General features: G+C 38.2%; 1 protein-coding gene across 3 annotated transcripts in view; it reads right to left on the bottom strand.

Moving 5' to 3' along the window:
* LOC142631236 (uncharacterized) overlaps positions 1-12,595 on the bottom strand; it is a 30,721-nt gene extending 18,126 nt beyond the window's left edge. Inside the window, exons 1-15 of one of the 3 annotated variants that reach the window (XM_075805352.1) lie at positions 11,936-12,595; positions 11,559-11,851; positions 11,255-11,351; positions 11,098-11,175; positions 10,950-11,009; positions 10,730-10,834; positions 10,349-10,459; positions 8,678-8,719; positions 7,550-7,663; positions 7,265-7,452; positions 3,816-4,105; positions 3,610-3,731; positions 3,396-3,438; positions 3,209-3,300; positions 2,829-2,877 (exon numbers count right to left, since the gene is read on the bottom strand). In XM_075805352.1, coding sequence (XP_075661467.1) covers positions 2,829-2,877; positions 3,209-3,300; positions 3,396-3,438; positions 3,610-3,731; positions 3,816-4,105; positions 7,265-7,452; positions 7,550-7,663; positions 8,678-8,719; positions 10,349-10,459; positions 10,730-10,834; positions 10,950-11,009; positions 11,098-11,175; positions 11,255-11,351; positions 11,559-11,851; positions 11,936-12,166 — 1,915 coding nt within the window. In that variant the 5' untranslated portion in view covers positions 12,167-12,595. The remainder of the gene's footprint in view (positions 1-2,828; positions 2,878-3,208; positions 3,301-3,395; positions 3,439-3,609; positions 3,732-3,815; positions 4,106-7,264; positions 7,453-7,549; positions 7,664-8,677; positions 8,720-10,348; positions 10,460-10,729; positions 10,835-10,949; positions 11,010-11,097; positions 11,176-11,254; positions 11,352-11,558; positions 11,852-11,935) is intronic. The other 2 variants (XM_075805354.1, XM_075805353.1) reach the window with 2 other exon arrangements.
* Between the last annotated feature and the right edge of the window lie 10,806 nt (positions 12,596-23,401).

Below are 23,401 nucleotides of genomic sequence, written 5' to 3'. Positions count from 1 at the left end.
AGTGACAATGGGAGCACTAATTGCCGGCCATCACGCATTTGTAAAATCCAGTCTTTAGAGTTACCCCAAGTCTTATCCAAATCTCCAACCAATTCCCTTATATTTGGGCCAGGGAGATGAACTCCCTCAGAGTCAGAATAAACCAATCCTTCCAAACCCACAAGTTCCTCAGCCCCATCCTCCGATGCCACTGAAGACGACAGATGCACCAACTCCGACACTATCGGGTCATCAAGAGTCCTTACTTGTTCTGATATTGTGTCCGATGACACCACCGGCCCCAACCTCGACCCAAACGGAGCACCGATTAGTGAAACCTGTTCTTGGGAGACTTGGGCCACCACCACCGGTGCTGTCGGCTCAGTGGGTGGCTGGACTAGACGAACCGAGCTGAACTGACCACCCTCGAGTTCAGCCTCCGTCGCTGCGAAGTCCATCGGAGCCGGCTTCGCAATGTCGAAGGTTGCTCCGAGATGATGGGTGTGACCATCGGAGCTATCGGCGATGTCACCGGGTGCTCCGATGTGATGGGTGAGTTCGCCGATACCTTCGACGGCATCGCTGGTTGCTCCGATGTGGTGGGTCTGACCACTGAGCGCCGAAACTCCTTCATGGCAATATGTTTATTTCCACCTGGACTTGGCAACGTAACCCCTTCATGGAAAGAAGGCTCCAGACTCTTAGATCCACTAAGTGAGCTTTCTCCAGCCTCAAAGTCAGTTGGGCTTAGCAATCCCAGGCCCAACATGGATTCTTCATTACCCAACGAGGCTTGGGCCTTCAGCTTGGGTGGACCCAGACCCACTGCCTTAGAATAATCAGTATTTCGTGGAATCCATTTGCCAGCTTGTTGCCCTCCCTTAACAGCATCCCATAATACCCGCCTCTTTCCAAATTCATTCACACTCACAGTCAGCCCTCTCCCCAGCCAACGTCCCTTCCTATTGTCACGCAACTTTCCAAACTCAACCATTTTTGAATTCAAATTGAGTTTCAAAGGAATATTACAATTATTTCCTTCCAAGATTTTCTCATCAAATTTATTCTTGCCATTAATATCACCTACTCCACCCTCTCCACCACCCACGGCTGCCTGATGAGAACTACCAGTCTGCGTTTCAAAAACTACAACCTGTGTATGAGACTTTTCACTAGGAAACTCCACAGTATTCTTCACAAAATCAGCCTTACCCTTATCTTTGTTGAGGGGCTGCTGAACATGCTTCAACCTTGGCTGCACTGGAGCTTTGACAGCTGCCACATAAGACCTGGGAGGATGATGTTCGATGATCTGCCTAGACCTATACGGTACAAACTGCAATCCACCCAGCGCATATTGAGCAGGTTCCAACATCCTTCGTAATTCAGCCCCAAAAATTCTCCATCCGTGTTGTGATTTACCGGCAGGAATAATGATAGTTCGCCGCCGCCCACCAACCTTAAGCTCTGTCACTGATGCGTACTGCCCAAAAGAATTGGACCCCCGTTGCAAGGTGTACGCCGTAGCACCTTCTCTGAGCGTGAAAAATTGCTTAGGACTAACCCCAATCACAAAGTGTTCCAGATTCCTCACTAACCAGAGGGCTGCACTCTTGCCCAAAAACACCGATTGCATGTAGAATTTTCCCCGTTCAAAGATCTTAAGGGAAAAAAAATTCCCTCCTTCCTCCACCACCAACTGAAATAACTTAGATTCAATAAAGAAACTTCGGAATCCCCCCATATTGATCCCAGTAGATAAAAAAAAAAAAACTAAAACAGGATTTCTGGCTAATTCGAGGTAGCCGGGCCTCCAATCATATTGTTCGAAGCTATCAACAGTTAGCAAAATTATTAGTAAGAGCTGGTGCAAGCAGAAGATTTAAACCATTATCTCATATAATTTTTTGCTCCCTATCGTTTCCATCTTTCAAGTAAAGGGTAAAGCAGATTCAAATTTTATAATTACAAGACAAAACTTCCTACATCACAGCAAAGAACTTACCACCTATGGAATTAAATGTAATTACTTCAAACAAATCATTATAGAAAACGTTCACAATATGACAATCTAGAATAAAGAAAACTTTTTTTTTTTATGATAATTCCATACAAACTTAATTATATATTAATCTTTTCAATCGTTAATATTTAGAAAAAACTAGAATTATCAGATAAAATATTAATGTCCTTTTAAATAAAGGATTTCTCGATTTTTAAAAGGGGGGATGAAAATTGAGGCCTACAAAAGTTAATAAGATCTTAATGAATACAAAATTTATAAAGATATTTTAGGAAATTAAAATAAAATATTATCCTGTTCCAACATTTGTCATGTCATATCAAACACAGGAATGAGAATACTTATTGCGCTACAATATTTTCCATTACCAATGGTTCCCAAATGTGCCCAAAATGCATTTTCTAGTTCCATTTTTTTCTTCGTAAACAAATACTATGTTTCAAAAATGTTTGAGGAAATTCTCCTAAACTTCTTTAATTGATTTAGAAATGGGTCCTGTATGCATATACAAACAAGTATCATTAAGCAACCAAACAAGTGACGGGAATACAAAACCTATGTCAACTATTAGGGGAAAAAATTTACAATATAAAACATAGAAAAGCTCAATAACAAAATTAGACAGGCAAGACACTCCAGACGATGCCTCCCCTCCCCCTTCCTTTTCCTGGGAGTACTAGAAAATTTAGGAAACCAGGCAAAAGCACAGGAATTGATGAGCACCCCAATAAAAAGAATCAGGGGAAAGCAGTGCAAAAGTAAAACATAGTTCAAAAAATAAAGGAGAACCATGCAAGACTTGATTCATCAGATTATAATTACTTACCACAAGTGATCCTTTTGTTGTCATTAGCAAAAACCTTTACAAGCTCTCCCTGCATTCACAAAGAAAAAGGTTATGATCAATCTACTAAAATTGTCTATACATCTAGAACTTTTTTTTTATAAGTTAAACAAGCAGTAGAACTTTTGCAACCACCAAATGCCCAGATGTGTAATATACACCAGTTTGGAGAGTGCATAAGTATATTCAAGGGAGAGAACATTGGCTGACTTCATATTTTACAGAGAACAACTAAAAATAGGTACTATTATGAATAAGATAGAATACCATAATCAATACCCACTCCGTCCCAACATAAATGTGTGTGTGTGTGTGGGGTGGGGGGGGGGGGGGGAGCAAAAGGGAAAAAAGAGAAACAATACCTTGCGCTTCCTGTTGTCCAGAGGCTGCACTTCAATAGCAAGGTATGTTTCAACATCATCAGCTGTGACAAGATAGTTTGGTTGCTTTGCTCCTGTCACCGGAAACAACATAAGACCCACATATCTAGATAAGGATGGTAATAAAACACACACAAAACCAGTGAGCTCAAGGAAAACAAAAAGATACCATCAATGTAATTAACAGATCCATCTTCCATGTGCCGTACCCACTGGCAGTAAAAAAAATTAAAAATTAGAAAAAATCACAAGATTATAGATTAGTATTTGTATCACATCTAGGTATTCCACGATATTATGTGTTTCATGGTGCATTTAGGAAATTTCTGTAACCAAATCCCATAAAATGAGATGAGAGATTCAAACAGATCCTGAAAAGGCACCTCAAAGTTACAACTGGTTGTCCCATTAATAGAATATCCGCATGCCTGGAGCTCCCGTCCTGGAACAGCTTCGCCTGAAATTTGAAGGCCCTCTATCGCTGGTAACGGATCATCATCTGCAGCTGCATATAGAAATATAATCAGTTTCAAATAGCCAACAGCAGTGCTGAGACGTAACAGCAAAACTGAAAGTAAAATAAGGTTACCCTCAGAAAACGATGAGGAAGGTTCTTCAAGTACGGGCGTTAGATATGGAGAATACGAGGAGCCAGGATCATCAATTGTGGTTGTGTAAGGTGAGTTTCCTGAACTCCAATTTGCTGAAGATTCTCTTTCATTCTGGTTTGCCTCTGATTCTGGATCATCCATCTCACTGTTGCTAACTGGTTCACGAAATGTGACCTGTTTGCTGGTAATTTCTTCACCATAACGTGCTGGATGTACCTCACTTTGAGTAACAGCAAGCTGACCAGGTATACCATGGGCTGCTGGAATCCTGCAAGACAAACAAGACACTTGAGCAGGACAACACATTTATATGATAAAAAAATACGTATGCAGCACTTGCCATGCAATCATCATGATGCACTGACAATCAGTACATAACCTCACAATAAATCCAAGAAATGCAAGCTTGTTTTACTAGGTGAATATAAATTAGTTGTTGAAGGTAACAAAGGGAAGAGATTACACAACAGTGGAAGGAACAATGAGACATGGACAGCAAGGTCCATCATCGAAATCATCCTTAATTGAATTAATTATCCAGAAGTAAATTTGTAAGAACGAACAGCCAAGATGAGCTACTATGTGCTGAGAAAGCCATCTTTAATAAGCTAAAAAATGTTCGACCTTCCAGTTTTATCTTGCAATCATGGAAAATAAATTTTCAAAAAGTAGCAATCATCTAGAAGCTCAAGCAAACCATCACTGGACATTCAGAATATAAAAACAAGAACATTCATCATCTTCTTATGTGAAAACCAGGAAATTCCAAATAATCCACATTTGAGCTCCAGAAATGAGATACTTGAATCTTTAAGCACAGAGAGTCTGTTAAGTGAGATCCAAACCATCTCTACTATGTGATGTACTAACAGTCAAAGATATCACCCAAACTAAAACACATCTTACCAAAAAACGACCACAAAGAAAAAATTCCCAAAATGGTAGCATACATTGAATCGTTGCTAAATAATGAGAAGAATTTTGACAAAAAATTGGTACTTAAAATCCCACTTCCACTGCCTACTACCATCAGTTACCTTCCAAGACACTCCCTACTATCATCCAAAACCTTTTAAACAGTCATCAGAACCATAAAGAAATTAGACAACCTACGAGCAAAAATGTAAAATAAAATCAACAAAACTTAGATACAAACACACATCCAGCACCAAGTTGTCAAAGCCAAAATTAGCTCCATTTCCCAGTCACAAACCTACTGCAACCTCAGTTGCCTAACTTATCTATCAAATATATATAAGGCAGAATGTCACTACTAAAGCTATCCCAGAAACTAAAATTTTGTCTGCCTCCAGATATAAACAAACCTTTATTGCAATTTGTTATAAGTAAAAAATTTCATCAAGAAGCAAATAAGGTGTGCAACCCTAGTACATGACATATATACAAGAGAAACATCCAAAAATAAAACAAACATTTAGTACATTACAAAGAACTAAAACAGTTTCATTCATTCGAGAACTGAGAGAAGTACAATAGTGAAGGAAGAGGGGGATTGTGAAGATAAACACTGGATCTAGCAATAAAAGAGGTGGGGAGGGGGGAGACACAGAAAAAGTCAGGGGAGTGGCGAATCTCTTTTTATCTCTCCCCTTTTTTTTGTTTAGGATAAGTCAAAATACACAAAGCTCTCACCGCATATTATATATAATCATTCTCATTACACCTTTAACATGAGCCTTTTTAAAGGGCTTATCTACCAAAAAAAATTCAAAAAATAAAAGATACAAGCCCGATCCGTTTTATGCATAAAATACTAGAATACAATTTTTACAAGAAAATCATTCCACTTCTTTTTGTTCTTGAATCCCAGCCTAGCCTGGCTAAAAGTTTCACATAGCGCCCATACTATGATTTTACTACAAATCCACTGATTTTTTTTACATAAATAAAAATTATTGGACTAGAAATACAAAATACAACTTGTTTAGATATTCAAGTTTTAGCTATCTATAAATTCTAAGGAAAAGGAGGATACGAAATAACCATAGTGGATACATTGGATGGACATCAAGTGATTGATATTATCCTCCCAGGACATGAACTTGTTTCAGAGGGAGAATCAGTCCAACTTGATCAACCATTAACAAGTAATCCTAATGTCTGTGGATTTGGTCAGGGGGATGCAGAAATTATACTTCAAGATTCATTGCGTGTCCAAGGCCTTTTGTTTTTCTTGGCATCTGTTATTTTAGCACAAATATTGATACACTGATACACCAGTTGCATCAAAAGAAACTAAAAGATTTAGTTAATAATTGGCGGGGGGGAGGTGGGGGAGAGACCACAAAAGGTGCTAAATTAAACAATCTTATTATTATTTTTTAATAAGTAAAGCACTTCCAAGTGCAAAGGTTGTGCACAACAACCAATAAAATCCATTATAATTACAAAAATCAAGAAAATTCAACAAATTTAGAGAAGGAATGAAAACTAAAAGCAGCCATCCAATCATTCAAATTGCATAACAATATATTAAGATCCATCATAGGTTGTTCAAAAGCAATCATTTTATTACCTAGACAGTTTAAACAGAATACCGTTCAAGTTCATTTTTTGACATCTTGTAACATTGACAACTTATTACAAAACCATACTCAATAAAAGGCTACACAACACCATAAAATTTTTATGATGAATGGCCTCCAGCCTCTAAAAACATTCATGCTTAAAACAATCAAGACAAATATTACCTAATAAAGAACAAAGAATGAAAGGGTTTTTATGGGACTGTTTCTTTCACTTATTAAAGAAGAATGGAAGCAATATGTATTTGAGCTTATTGAGTGCCAAAGCCACCTAGAGTTAGAGTACTCCTTTTGGGGAGTCTGCTAGGGGCTTACACTTAACCAAGATTATCCACTTTCATTTTTGATAGATCAATAACAATTCATTAGAAGCAGAGGTACACCTTATATGCAAATTAAGTTTGTTTTAAGCTGATATCTTATAAAATGCAACAACAATCATACTGTAGAATCCTAGCTATCTTCTTATTCACAAAATGCAATTGTTATATATTTCAAATAGATTAAGGTTTTTAAACCTCTTTTTAAAATTATAAAAAAATAAAAAATATTAAAAGATCATATTAGTTTCAGAATCTTTTATAAGTATTGCATCAAATTTTTAACTTGAGAATAAAGGTAACAACAGAGGGAATGGTAGTGGAGTCAAACTGGCTGCCCTAATAAACAAGGTGTCAATTAATCAACAAGAATATGTAGATATTTGATTTCGTACAGAGCATTCACAACTTGCTCTCATTAACACACATTTTTGACAACAATCACACATACATGACCATTCAACATAAAAATTCATTGAGAACAGAACCCACCAACAAATGCAGATGGTTGTAATTTGTACATTCAGTTCACAGTAGCAGTCTCCATTTGACCAGGCTCACCTGCTTGCAAGAGGTGAATACCTCCCCAAGTCCTCGGGTTCCAGATTTTGTACCGCAACACCACCCAAACCACTATGATGGTGACTCAATGGATCCCAATCTCTGACCGTCTGAGCATCAGAAGTAGAAATTGGTATCTTTCCATGGGAATGTGTTGGTTGAGGGACCAGTTCAAGTTCATTTTTGTTCTGATCCAGAGAATTTATATAATTAGAAAAAGCGACAGAGGGAGAGAGAGAGGGAGAGAGACGTGTAGAGGAATAACAAGAAGGCATATGAGCATACTGAAGTCATCAACGGTGCACCAATGGTGTGGGCTGGTGATTGTGGAGCAAAATTCGGGTGGTTCACATCTGAACGCCAAGGTGTTAATTGATATTGAGACTCCTTTAGCTTTGACTATGACCAAAAAAAAAAAAATGAACATGGTCAAGATAATCAACTTTGGAAAAAGAAAAAACAAATAATGCTCAAGTAAAGAAACTACAGAAGTAAGATCAATTATTGTCGCCCAATTAAGGAGAGACTTTGAAAAATAGTCTTCAACTAAATCAATAACTGAATACTTTGTGCCTTCAAATGTCCTCAGGTTTCTTCCTCTCCATGCACCATATAAGAAGTAAGGGGTCAGCATTTGATATCATTTTGGACAAGGTTTACCTCCAAACCAATTTGGAGGAAAATTTGTCCATCCCACTACAAGGTAATTCCAACAAACATTTATGTGTACTTTTAGTCACATAACCTATTTATAAGTCATGTGACCTGTTTAAATAATTTAATGAGTCATGTGATTTAATACATGTGGATGGTTTTATGAATAGACACATAATGGGTTGGAGGAGATTCCTTTGCACCGGTTTGGAGGAAAACTTTATCCTATCACTTTATTTTGGTATCTACTGAAGGAACCTTTCCAGCAAGTCAAAAATGCCACAACTAACCTAGGTATCATCCAAAATCCCAAACAAAGAGAAGACTGGTAACCACAATTCCTGCACAATAGCGCAATGACAAAGTCCAGTCTCCTTAATTTGCACACAGCAAGAATTAGCTACAATTTTGTTACATTCTCCAAAATTATCCACCATTAGGGTTATCATCTGAGCCGCTGTCCAACCAACACCCCCCCACCCCCACAACCCAGAAATAAAAAACACTTTTGCTGGGGACTTCAGCTTGCCAAATGCTTCTCCAAGATAAAACTGATATCAAAGCATCCCCCTCAAGGCCCAGAAGTAAGACCTAACCTCAAACTTCCAATTCCTTGGCAAACACCCAAATCCAAGATATCTTAAGCTAACATCACAAAGTTTAAGTTTACTGATCAATTAAGGATCAAAGCCAGATGCAACAATTCAAAACTCGAACCGGAAGATTAGCCATAAAGAATCTCAAATATAGAGAACATACCTCAGTAAGAAGGAGCTTCTCCTGCAAATGTTTGAACAAGACCTGCAATAAAGCAGAAACTTTTTTTAGAAATTTTAATAATTTCCATCAGGATTTCTTTAGAACAAGCCAAATTTTAAAAATATGAAAAATTATCCTCCATGAGAGCTCTTTTTTTTCTTTTTTTTAGAGAGAAAGAGAAGGGAGGGGAGACCCCTCTAGAAGCAAGGATAATTTCAGATATACATAACATCAACAAATGAAAAATACAGTGCTCCATCCCCTTTACCACCATCCACCAAATAAACTAAACAGAAAGCCAAATTTTGAGGGGAGGGGGTGTGCTTTGGAACAGTCTAAGCATCATGCCGGCATTCCCTATATTGAAAATAATATAGGCTAGAGAGAATACTAAAACTTACATACAAGAGAAATATTTTTTTTTAAAGCGAGCTTAGAGTATGCCTTGAAGTAAGGCACATCTAATATGGCCCAATGGCCAACATGTAAATATTTTAGTGGCCCTCTTGAAATGCATGTCTCCTTTGAGAGGAACATGCTAGCATGCAATATTACATAAATGTACAAGGAATGAAGTTAGTTGACCACGACTATAGCTGCATAATTAAAATCAAGGCTGAGCATAGCCATAAATTTGTCACTATTTATATCTAGATAGAATCTAATGGTTCAGGTTTTTTTATGAAATGATTACTGACAATCTCAGGTCTCTCTCTCTCTCTCTCTCTCTCTCTCTCTCTCTCTCTCTCTCTGTGATAAGCAATGTAAAGTTTCTCATAAAATCCTCAGTCATCTCCTTAAAATATTAACTTTCAGCAAGTAATGCTCAGCCACCAAGCCAGTATAATCTGAGCTTGAAGCAAGTAATTCAAACTTACTACCCCTTGAATTGATATTAAAAATAAAAAAATAAAAAGGCCTTCAAATCTATTGACCCAAGCTATAACTGTCCACCCTTTCACTCCACATGATTTCATTGTTCCCTTCAATGCCAGAACAATGTTGGACTACTTAATTTGAAAAATAAGAAAAAGCCAATCTACAATATCATACAAATTGTCAAGGTTTTATACCGTCGCCCAAAAGAAATCTCAGCATAGAAGTTAACACAAGTGGAAGTTACAAGAGAGACAACATTAAGTAAATGAGATGCGGATGCTACCCATAATCTCTCTCAAGCAAGTGAAAGGACACAGAAGAAATCCAACTAATCTCAGAATTCCCTTTCTTTTCTTTCTTCCCTTCTTAAGGAGGTTGGAGGAAGAGAGAGAGAGAGAGGCTGTATGAGAAATTACCCTGCTAATGACAATGGTTTTCATTATCTCGCTAACAAGATAGATTATAAATGGAACTCCTTACCTATAATGCTTTTTTTTGGAATAGGAGGAAATTTAAGTAAACAGGGTGTATAAACAGAACTCTCCTAAAGAGTTGTACAAAGAAAGATTATAAATGGTACACAATTACAAGAACATAAAAAAAATCTTCAATTTGTATATCTGGAGTAAATGAATGCGTAATAATAATTCATTTGCCAGCTAAAGGTACGAGTAGTGAAAGCTTATGAATGTTCAGTACTTATACTATGGTCTACTTCAAAGATATTTATAATACGACAGAAGTAATGTCTATATCAGAAATGACAACACATAAAAATTATTTAAACTTGACCTTGACATTGCTAACAATAGACTGGGCATCAGGAACTGGTGGCTGCAGAGAGTACTCCGATAGAAGAGGCAGCAGAGACGAAATAAATGTTGATCTTTCTTGCTGTGCATCCTAACAGATATAAAATAGAACCATAATACTTAGGTTAAATTATAAAAAATCAGGAAATATGACTAACAACCTAACACCATTTGTAGCATCAAATTTACACAACTATTTGAGAAAACCGATCTACTGAAGGTTTTTTTTTGGGTGGGGGGGGGGGGGGGATGGAATAATTAAAATAACAGATGGTTTTGTTGACAATATAGCTGAATATACAAACACAAAATCAATATCCACCAGGTATGAGAAAATAAGAAAAGAGAATCATAAAACTACCTGCAATGCATAAGTGAGACGTATATTTTCCTCAATTATGTCTTGTCTGTATGAGAGAGCTTTTGATGCAGCATCCACAAGGTCTTGTTGCTGCTGATCAAAGGCCTAGTATCAAGACAACCAAAAAACTTTACATCAAACCCCAAACTGAAATAAGGGGAAAGGAAGGTAATAAGATTTGTAATTAAAAAATATATATATATACATATATACTGCCTACCAGACGCATATAAGCAATGCGCTTTTCCAGAACATATTTTTCATTGCGTATTTGCGCTTCCTATCATAACATATTTAATATTAGTCACTTCAATTAGCATATAAGTGAAAACAATAAAGAAGAAGAAATATACGCTTGCCGTTTTTACCTTAACAGAATAATCTGCAAGATGCTTCCGTAATTGCATAATCTCCTCTTCTTGTTCCCGAATCTTGACAGCAAGATCCTACACAAATACATCTGGTCCATTAAATATTTACCTTAAAAGAAGAAAACCAATTCTTCTAGAACTATATGAATTATACCTGCTTCCAGAGATTGCTACTATTGTTAACTTCAGTTATCGGCATCAGCCCTTGTCCAGTTAAATTGAACCGCGCATCATGTTCTTCCATTTGATACCTAAGACAAACACACAACATTGGCGAATTCTAATTAATAATACCGAGTGACATATTTTATAGACAAAAAAAAGAGTGAACTATACTCTAGATTTGTTTCATCAAATTCTTTCTTGTTTTGATCTTTTACAAGATATCTTTGGAAGATAAATATATTAATGCAACTAAGCATTTGAGTTAAAATTGGAAATGGAAATGAAGATTATACCTGCCAGGAGAGAAAGGTAGTGTAGATGGCAAAGAGAAGAAGGCATTATCTGGAGGAGGCCTGCTGGTGCTGGTGCTGGTGCTGGTCTCGGTGTTGCTTTCTGCGTGACTCTGCATAGTAGCAGCAGCCTCAGTGTTGGGCTTTAAATCTTGATGGAGAATAATTGGACCCGATGGAGCAATCGAAGCATTGTTCATGTTCATGTTCATGTTCCTAAACCTATCGTCGGGAGCAGATTCATGACCCCGCCCATTCCATGTATGTCTTTGAGCCATTGATTCATCTACCCTCTGCTGCAATCAGTCAAATCGTAGTGTAACGTAGTGCTATCTTTCAGAGAGTAGAGTTCAAAGAATTTTAAAAAAACAAAAACATACGTATCTGTCGAGCTCAAGAATTTTGTTTTGGAGCTCGTTCCGCAAACGAGTGTTCTCTTCAACCTGTTGTTTGATGGTAGCTTCGGCGGCTTCCACGGCTTTTATTACCTGATACAAATTGTCGTTGTTGTTGCGATCATGATCATGATCATTATCGACGATGTTGGTGGCGGTGACGGCCAAGCCGGAGAATTTATCGGCCAATTTAACGTCATCGTAGCCATTCTCCATGTCCGAAAGAATCAGATTCAAATTAATTGAAAGACCGAATTCGAGATGTGTTGGTAGGTCTAGGTCTAGGGCTAGGGTTCGAAAGCGATTGGCCTGAATCTATGTTGGGAAGTGAAAATAGTACAAGTAACACTGGTCGGCATACTACTCTTTTTTAAGTATGTATGAATGAATGAATGAATGAATGAAGATGACCTAAATAGAAAACAAAATTAGTAGAGAGATATACATATGAAAGGAAATGGAGCAAATGAGATAGAGATAGAGATAGACAGAGATAAATATACCAACCCAAATATCAGATATCAAATATCAAATATCAGAATCACAAACAATGATTTTTGTTTTGGGGATTCAAAGCTGGGAGGAAGAGGAAGAAGAAGAAGCAGAAGCAGAAGCAGTTGAAAATTCTTAAAACAGCCTATGACTGACTTGCAAAAGAGAAAATAAATAAATAAATGGAAGGAAGGAAGAAAATAATCAAATCTTTTTGTATTATTACTTGCAATTTTTTTTTTTAATTTTATGTTATACATGTCATATCATATGATTTTTTTTTTTTTTTAAAGCCTATATATGATGTCTATTGAGTGCGCGTGGGTTTAGGTTATAACAACAACAACAATACATTACAGACATACATACCTTTTATAAATTAAAAATATATATACATATCTCCAAAAATAATAATAATAATAATAATAGTACAATACATACAATCGACCGTAGACTGTCAGGTGTCAAAGTAAATTAAATAATATAATACATACACATTTCTCTACCTAAATTCTTCTCCCCGTTACTAAACAAAAAATAAAAATAAAAAATCCTCGCCAGTCAGAATCAGGCTTTTCTCTAACCAATTAAACTAAAATTTTGTAGACTTTAATGGTGTAAGGAAAATCAATAGACTGGATATTTCGGATTTCAAAGGACTAGTGATTACTTGGAAAGCCTAAAAAAGAACACACGATCAAAGGTGACGGGGTGGACCGGCCAAGAATCCTCCGATACCAAAGTTAGTTTCTTTCTTTTATTCTAGAATTCCAACTTTTCAGGAGTTGTTTTGTACTTACCTTCATCTAGTCTAAAAGGGTATTTATATAGAGTGCTCTTGAAACGGTTATATGATTTGTAACTTCCCCTGTATTTGAGGAGGTCAGAGGGTTCAATAATAACTTCCACAACTGCTATGGGAATTATATTTTATCTTCATCTTTTATAACTGTCATTGGAAGTTGAATACTCAGTTAGAAGATACAGTGACAAACCAGGGTCTTACTTGCGCCTTGGGATAATGACACATGGTTCGATTTGCTAGTTTGTGTGGATAAATTTCCCTGGAATTTTCCCAAGTGTTAGGGGGTCGTCCGTGCGCTTTCCTCACAGACGACCCTCACGCCCATGGACAGTCATCCTACTATGGACGACCTTCTTACGTTGGGACACCTTTCTTCACGGATGACTCTTATGGACAAATTGGAGTTGGTTTAATTTTTAGTTCACCATCAGTTGTCCCCTTGTCCAAGGGTCGTCCAGAGTACTAGAGAATTTACTATTGTCTTTGGACATGTGCCTTTACACTAGTAGTTGGATGTCGTCCCATGTTTCACAATTTCTATGGTTGAATTTTATCATCCCAGATTGTGCCACGTGTCATGATTTCATTGATGACCTGCCGTGTCGATTTAGTTTTTCAAGAAAAATGCCACGCGGCGCTCTTTAGTTGGGCATGTCATTTCAGATGCCAAATTTCAACACCTATAAATAGTAGAATTCCTCTCCTACCCCTTGCATTTCCTAAATTTTCTTTCTTGACATTCATTGTCCAAAGCCTCGTCTAGAAGTATTCACGCATCCTTAGTCCTTACTCGTCTAGAGCCAGGTTTTCTCTCCATTCTCCTTATTAGGTTTTCCTTCAAATTTCAACATGTCTGAGACTATCCTTTCTTCGTCTAGTAATAACGTTGACAAGGCTATAGGCGAGTATCACGATACTATTAGTTCTAGTGGCTCTAGTACCGATAGTAGTAGTGGTAGTAACAGTAGTTCTGGGGGTAATACTACAGACAAGTACACGTCAGGTGTTCCTGGGTTTCCCGTTGAGGTTTTACAGGAGTAGCTTAGGACGAGGGCAACGTCTGGGTCTAGGGCTGGTACCTCAAGCACTTCTTCGTCTACCCTTCAAAACGAGGTTGAAACAATATATAGTTGTGCTGTAGGGATCCACTCCAAGACGAATGAAAAGAGGTTGACATCCCTTAGGAATTGGTACAAAATTCTGGATGACCTAAACCCTAGGCTAGGTGTTCGTGGGAAGTGGTGTTGTTAACCCCGTTTTGGTGTAGGTATTTATCAGGCTTACCTTTTAAGGGGTTTGAGATTGCCCCTTAATGTCTTCTCTAGGGAGTTACTTTCCAAGTTAGGCTTAGGAATATGTCAGTTTAACCCTAATGCATGGAGGCTAGTCATCTCTGTGCAAATTTTGTGGAGGGAGGTGTTTGAGGTGGATCGTCCTCTTACTGTGGACGAATTCCTCTACTGCTACAAGCCCTCATAAATTAAGCAATCCCTTGGCTTTTACCAATTTACAGCCAGAGGGAGAGATTGTAGGCTAATAAAATCCTTGGTCACATCAGACAGGAACTAGAAGATGGAGTTTTTCTTCGTCTCTGGTTTTTGGGCTGGACACCCTGTCGAGGTTGGCAGGGATCCTTTTGCCCCCTATACTAGAGAGTTAGAGAACCTTCATCCTAAAGGTATGTTTATTATGATTATTTTATTATTATTATTATTATTATTATTATTATTATTATTATTTTATTATTATTATTATTATATATTTTATTTTTTGCCTGTAGTCGTCTAACAATTCTTCGTTCTTCTTTCTTTTCTTTTTTCTCTTTTTTTTTTAATTTTTTTTTTTATAGGTGTTAGATGACCAACCTTGAGCAGGTTCTATCTTGAACGCATCCAGAAAGCTCGTCTATACACTGACAGGGCTTTTCACTCTTTAGTAAGTCTTCAGCGTCTTGCCATCTGGGGACTTAGTCCCGAGCCGTCCAAAGAAGCTCTAGCTCACGAGCTCACTGTCCGCAGACGTAAGTTTTCTATCCTTTCCTTTCTTTTTTAAGAGTTTATTTTTTATCTTCTTGGATGACTAAAGTTTTTCCCTTCAGGGATGGCAACCATGAAAGAGAACAAAGGTAAGGAAGTGGTGGATGAGGCAACCAGGCAGGAGGTCCAAAATCAGCCTCGTCCAGCCGTTAGTGATAAAAGAAATTTATCAAAGGCTATTGACTTGGAGAATCTTCCAAGCCGTCGTAAGGAAAAGAGGGCAAAACATACGTCGTTCAAGATTGGGGTTGTCATGCCTGGTCTCCCTATTCCCCCTACCTTTCAGCAGTCGTCCATTCAGATCTAGGACATAGACTCATTCGAGCCTGCTAATGTTCCTTCGTCCAAGACTACCATGCCTACCTCATCTCAGCCTCCTCAAAGGGTCCCTATGAACATTGTTGAACAAGGATTTGGCCTGGGAAAGATTTGAGAAGGCCGTAACTGGCAAGGACGTGGCTGTGTGCTACGACATGTCCTTGAGAGAATTTGAGCACTCAAGTGTTCGCGATCTTTTCAAGGTAAGTCAATTTTATTTTTTTACCTCGTCTTCATCATTATAGCACATACATGCATTTTGTTTTTTAACAAAATTTCTAATCACTTGTGTAGGTAATGGCAAAGTTCATCACTGCGTCTAGGCAGGCCATGGAGCTAGACAAGATGAGGATCTTGCTTGAAAAGAGGATCCAGGAAGTCAAGGACGATTTCAAAGGCTGGGTTGAAGTAGTAGCTAAGGCTAGGGACAAAGCCAAGGAGCTGCGAATTCTCGTCGAAGAGCTTAAAACTGATATTATTGAAAAGGACACTCGTCTTGACCACTTTTAGAAAAGGAATGATGAGCTGAGTAGTTCCCTTAAGAAGGCCAAAGAGGATGCATTGAAGGAGTTTAGAGCTTCCAAGCAATTTACTGATTTGCTAGACACCAACTATACAGCTAAGTTTGAAGATTTTCATATGAATGCTAAGGAAAACTTTCCTAAAGTTGACTTTAGCTCTATCAAACTTCAACTTGGTGGTGCTGCCAGCTCTCTTCTCCAAATGAGTTCTAAAGACGTCAATATTGAAGACGATGCCTCCACTCAACCAATTCAAGACGAGCCCAATACTGGAGAGGATTCCTTAAGAAAAGTATAAAAATTTGATCAGTTTATTTTTTTTCTTCTTTTTTTTTTTTTTTAAGTAGAAGGTCCGTTGTTTTGGACTATCCAAGTTTATTCAAGTACATTTGTCTCGTCTATAGTTTTTAAGACGAGCTTCCAAACAATTGCCTTATGGGCTTTTGGACGGCGGTCGTCTACCATTTTTAAAACTTTGATGAATGAATGTTTGTTTCCATTACTTTTTTATCCATTATTGATTGTTATTGTATGGACGAGTTCATCTCTTGCTTACACCATTCATGTTATATTGGTTTTTAAGTGGTTTGTCCACTCGTGGTGTTTTGCTCGTTTATATTCAGGAATTTATTCATATTCAATGAATGGTGTTGCATTTTCCAGCTTTATTTGTCTAGAAACTTAGCTAGTTTTTTCCTCATCCATAGGCTGGACATTTCACTCTAGTCTTTGAGTGCCACACTTCCAGCATTTACTCATCCATAGATTGGACTGTTTTGGCTAGTTATATTTATCCATGGATTTCAAGTATTCTTATACGCATGCTTTTCCTCATCCATTTCTTGGACGCTTACCCTTAAGGTTTTATCTCATCCTTTGGACGAGCATGCATCTTCTTGTCCATTATTTTGGACGAGTATGCCTTAAGCTTATTTTCTTTGCTTTATCCTCATTTAAGGAAAGCCCATAGACGTCACATCCAAGGATTTTTTCTTGTCTTGGGTATTAGCCCTCTTGCGGAAGACTTTATGGGAGTTAGACTTATGTATCACATACATTGGAGATTCAAACTGCATATACATAGTATAAAACATCATCCACAAGCATGTCACACGCTTAGAAGCCAATGCCTTAGGGAAATGAAAATACTTATACAAACAGATAGACTAAGTACGTAACTTCGTCCACCATAAACTTGTCCTTAGACAGTGCATAAGTTAGAGTCTAACACGCTTAGAAGATAAAAACACTTAAAACACGCAATAATAGTTATAAACGTAGGGTAGTAAACATGGATAAAGTCGAGGAAAGCACTTCAATTTCGTCTATGGTGCCGCTCGTCCAGGCTGGCCCTTCATTGATAGTACCTTCTCAGATGCTCAACGTTCCAAGGGTGCTCCAGCTTCCGTCTGTCCAAGGCTTCCAAGCAATAAGATCCCTGTCTTTTGCAATTAATGACCCTATAGGGTCCTTCCCAATTAGGCCCCAGTTTTCCATGAGTTGGGTTCTTGGTTGTGAAAGAGACCCTTTTAAGGACGAGGTCCCCAATGTTGAAGCACCTGGGTTTCACTATCGCATCATATTGCCTAGCCATAAGATTTTTGTGCCTTGATGCCCTTTGTTCTGCTTCCATCCTTATCTCGTCTATCAAATCAAGGCTGAGACAAAGTTGCTCTTCATTATCCTCATCTTGATACTTCATCACCCTGTGATTTGCCATGTGTACTTCTGTAGGTATCACTGCTTCGCTTCCATATGCTAACTTGAAAGGAGTTTCCCTGTGGGGGTCCTCACAGTTGTCCTATAAGCCTATAGAACACCTGGTAGCTCATTTGGCCATACTCCCTTTGCCCTTTCAAGCCGGGCCTTGATGATTTTCAATAAGGACCGGTTTACAAATTCTGCTTGTCCGTTTGCCTGTGGGTGGGAGGGTGAGGTGTAATGATTCCTAATCCCTAGTTGTTCCCAAAAGTCTCTAAAAGGTGTGTTGTCGAACTGTCGTCCGTTGTCAAACACTAATACCCTAAGTACTCCGAACCTGCACACAATGTTCTTCCAAACAAAGTTTTTGACATTTTGCTGAGTAATTTTTGATAAGGGTTCGACTTCCACCCACTTAGTAAAGTAATCGATCCTCACCACTAAATATTTCATTTGCCTAGTTCCTAGTAGAAAGGGACCTAAGATATCCAATTTCCATTGCGCAAAAGGCCACGGGGTCATCATCAGGGTTAGATACCTTGACGGTTGTCTGGGGATGTTGCTGAAGCGTTGACATTGGTCGCACACCTTGACATAGGCCTTAGTGTCTGCTTGAATAGTTGGCCAGTAGTAGCCTACACGAACGACTTTATGGACTAGTGACCTTGCTCCCGAGTGATTCCCGCATGCTCATTCATGAACTTCCCTCAATACGTAGTTTAACTCGTCCAGGGCTAGGCACCTTAAGTAAGGCTGAGAGAAACCTCGTTTGTACAACACTTTGTCTATGAGGACATACTTGGCAGCCCTAATTCTCAATTTTCTAGCCTCGTCCTTGTCTTTTGAAAGCCTTCCCTCCTTGAGATAAACTATTATTGGAGTCATACAATTTTCTTCCCCTTTTACTTGTTGTACCTCTGGAAGATCTATGCTCGACATGTATTGGACTTTGTCATACTCGTCCATAACTCCTCCTGTTGAAGCTGCTTTTGCCAAAGCGTTCCCTTCCATGTTTTTCTCCCTCTGGAGTTGAACAAAACAACCCTCTTTAAATTTTTGGACGAGCCACTTTACTTTGTTGAGATATTTCTTCATTCGATCTTCCTTAGCTTCACTCATTCCATTCACTGACTTCGCTCCTAAGGACTTAGCCAATTCTAATCCTTTAAAGAGGGCTTTATACTCAGCTTTGTTGTTGGTGGTTTGGTATTGTAGACAGGCCGCGTATTCCAACTTATCTCCCTCTGGGGACCTGATCTGCTCTAGACCACCGCTGGCCTTCTTCCCCTTAATCTGCTCTAAATCACCGCCGGCCTCCTTCCTCTGGATCTACTCCAACTCACCGCCAACCTTATCTCCCTCTCTCTTTCTCTCTCTAAACCCAAATCACGGGTTCTCTCTCTCTCTCTCTAAACCCAGACCACGGGTTCAAAATGGAATAATGAAAAAAATGGTCTAATGAAGAGAAATCGTTTAAATAAAAGAGAAATTAAAAAGAAATCGTGAGATGTAGAGCTTGGGGTCTTTGGCCATGGGTTTCTGCGTTTGGAGCTTGGTGTCTTTGGCCATGGGTGTCTAGGTATGGAGCAGATTAAAGAGAAATCAAAGAGACAGAGAGTGAGAGAATAATGGGTAGAGAGAGGGATTAAATTGATGTTGTGATGTTGGTGACTAAGAAAATTTGATGTTGGGTTGAGTAACTTGGGTTCATGGGCTTCATACTCCGCGTATTCTAACAAATCAAGAAAAATCCAAACCTGAAGGTCATAATCACCACCAAACAGTGGCTTCGACACTTTTTTAGACTACAACAATTTTTCCAGTGACCTCTCCATTTGTTAGGGTCTATGGCAATCACTGGGTTTTCCATTCGAGGGTTAGGAATTCATGAATGATCGCGTGTGATTTCTCCTATTCATTGATTAGTGAAATGCTGACGTGGCATGTTGCTATTGGAGGGGTAAACCAAAGATTTTACACTGCATCCTTATTGAATTTAATCTCTTTTGTAATAAGTAATTTGCGTTTTTGTTAGCAATAACAATAACGAAAGGGACAAGATTTAAGTACCTAGGAAGGAACTTCATACATGTTGTTGATGCCCAATTTTGGCAAAAGAGTCCAATAACAAGAAGAAGCCCAACAATATAAAAGGGGTGAAGGAAGAAGAATTAGTAGAGTAAGAAAAACCACTAAGCCCGATTGGCATGAATAATGGTCCACAGGCATGTAAAAAGGGCCCTGAAGAAAGCAAATGTGCTTGAGGGAGCCTAGAAAATGAAGTAGTAAGCTCATGGGAATCATAAGAAGCAGAAAGCAAGCAAGCAAAGATGGACCAGAGGAGCCCAAAGAGAGAGATTAGTAAATGGGATTGGTTTAAAGGTCAACAAACCCCAAAAGTAGAGGACATGATAATTGGGCCAAGAAATCCTGAATGATTTAGCAAAATCCCATGAGAATGTAAGAATGAGATGGGCCAAGGATGCCCAAACGAATAAAGTGGGTTGAGGACTCCCAAAGGAATAAAATGGGCCAAGGAAGCCAAAGATGATATGAGAATTGACCTAGCAAAAATACTAGGCAGCGTGAACTAAGCAAATGAATAATACGTGGTAGGCCCAAAGGAGGCCCATCAAGCACAAGTTAAGCGATATCATGACAGAAGTAATATAGTGGTGTGGCAGGAATACAAGTCGACTCACAAACCATAAGTAAAAGGAGACAGAGGCTGAATTAAAGAAGAAAAGGCCCATACCCAAGCAATACACAGCCCAAAGGAAAAACGAGATGCAAAGAATAAAGATTAATGACTCATCCACGCCACAAAGAGTTAAAAATAAGCAATAGAACGCACAGTAAGACTAGAAAAACCCATAGGCAATGGTAAACTCATGAACACCAGACAAGTGATAGACTCATATGGGAGTGGAGTATGCACAAAGCTCAGACACCACCCACTTGTACTCAACCAATTCAGAGGCGGTGGGCCATGGGTCAAAGGTAAAAAAGGGTATGGTTTGGCGGTAGGGAGAAGGGGGAAGTCTATAATAGGATTCTCATTCAAACTCTTTTTGGGGAAATGTTCTACTGGGATAACATACCACCCAAAAAAGGGAAAGATGAGTTAAAATCACTAGGTGCATGCCATAGGAGTTGGTAAGAGAGGATACCCAACCCTTCTTCGGAGGGGAATGTCACGAAAAGAAAGAAGATAAAACAAAACTCCCTTTGTTTGGGGATGGAATGTGGCGCAGCTAGCATAGAGTGGTGGTGGTGGCTGGGCAGCCAACAAACCAGTGGGTGGCCCGGGAAAGACACCCATACTAGGCCCAAAGTAGTTGAGGGGTAAAACGATAAATCTTATCACGAAAGGTAGTATAAAAATGCCTTAGCTGTGCACAGTAAACAACAACGGGAGAACAAGGAAGAACAACAATAAACATAGAAAGAAGAGAGAAATAGAAAACAGAGAAAAAACATAAGAAGATAAACAAAGAGAAAGAAAATAGGAGAGTGGGAAGTGAAGCGAGAAAACAAAAGTGTGATAGGGCATGCACCAATAGGCTACTCCCTTCTCTCCCTCTCAATAGCATACTCTCTAGCAAGTTAAAGGATTTAAGATTAAGTCACTTAGGTCCATTCTTTCAAAGTATGCAATTTTTATGGTAGGATTTCCCTGTGAGATTGCCCACATTGGAGATTGGTTCTCTTATTGGACTTAAATTTGCAAAGGAGCCAAGTTTAGCAGACTAATCCACTTCACCTCTTTTATCATGACTATTTAAGCATTAACATTATTCTTCTCATTGTTGCTAACTTATCCCTGCCATACTCATATTATCATGTTTTCCTGTTGCAAAGTTATCTTTAGTTGGCAGCAAGCTTTTTAGTTAGAATACCTCTTTTTATTATCATGTTATATATGTCTCTCTTGCCATAATGTCTTTATGACAGCATACCTTGTCGTGGACACACGATCAAGATCTCTATAAAAGGGTCTTAGCTTGTGCACAAGCTAGCTTAAGGAGGGTTTTAGTTGAGCCAATCTCGACTCTTATACCCCAAAACTATTGGGCCACAGTATGGCGGGAGCAGTCCAACCCAGAATACAGAAAGGCCCACCACACACGTACACTTAAATATAGGTTAGAGTAAAATTCTATTTCGGAAAAAAAAAAAGAAAAAAAAAAAAGAAGGAAAAACACATCAAAAAGTAGTTTTACTTTTGCTAGGTTGTTGAGTACATCTTTGTATATTTTTAGTGTACTCTTATTCCTATTTGGCATTGTTATTTTTTATAAACATTTTAGGTCTAAAATCTAACACTGTTTAGATTTTGCCCTTAGCTTTTGTTGATTACCATGACATAAAAAATCGTTAAAGATCATGAATTTTGAGTGGAGTTTATAGTGTGCTTTTATGTTATAACCTATTTCCCTCTCCTTTGTGGATGTGTGTGTGTTTGTTTCTAAGAAATGATTGTTAGAGATAAATTGTCGTTATTTTGTAGACAGAGCTATTCAAGGTAAAAGAACAATTTTTCCTTAAAAAAAAAAGGTAAAAGAATAATTATTTCAAGTAGAAGCCTCATATGGTTTCAATTAATTTAACTGGTAAAATCTCTGATGATTGAATAAGGGATTTAGGGTTCAATCTTCACTTACATAAAAAACTAATTGATGTCTTAATCTAATGATAAAGAGTATTATTAGAAGCGGATGCCATAGATTGAAACTCTAAAAAAAAAGTAGAAGCACCAATTCAATAATTAATAACAATCCAAATTTAAAAAAAAAAAAAAAAATAGAAGCAGAGTTAAGTAGAGAGGGACTCACATGTTAAGTGGGTATTCGATTGAACATGATCTCTCTTTTTTTTTTTTTTTTTACATGTCTAAGAAAAAATGTATTTTTTTTAATACAAGCACCACGTGAAAAAATATCATTGGGTGGTACTTGGCTAATCAGCAAAAAAAGGGCCAAAGGCATCTGAAACCACTCTACAGTTACACCACACGGGTTGGGTTTTGCTTAACAAAACTCAATAAATCACTCAACAAACCTTGGGCCTGCAGTACTAGCCCATATGGGCTCAAGGTCCATCACAACATACTTAACCCAAAAGCCCATTGACTATACTTTCTCACTAGACTACACGACATGGGCCAAGAAACCCAACAAAACTCCTTAGAAAAACAAGTCCAAGAAAGCCCACTTCACCCATGATGGAGATAGGGAGGAAGGCTAGAAGTTGGTCAGAAAATGTATAGTATAGGTTGGCTCTCTCTTCTTCAAGTTCAAGGCACACTACCTTTACCTTGGAACAAATAATATCACACGGACACGGGTATGAACTATGGATCAATTAATTCAATTCAAATTCAACTACTGTACTTTTATCCATTGCCCAGTCTTTACTTTTATTTATAGTAGTGGCCGTTGGGTGGCATAATCAAAATTCAACCTAATATTGGAAAACTCAAGCATACGGAGCAATGATATACTAGGATCTTCATTTTTTTTTTCTTCTTCTTTTGTTTAGGTAAATTAACTCATGCTCTGAGACTCAGACAGTCTCC

This window comes from Castanea sativa, chromosome 4 (assembly GCF_040712315.1).
Source record: "Castanea sativa cultivar Marrone di Chiusa Pesio chromosome 4, ASM4071231v1".
NCBI lineage: Eukaryota > Viridiplantae > Streptophyta > Magnoliopsida > Fagales > Fagaceae > Castanea > Castanea sativa.
This window is presented reverse-complemented; position numbering and strand designations above follow the sequence as displayed.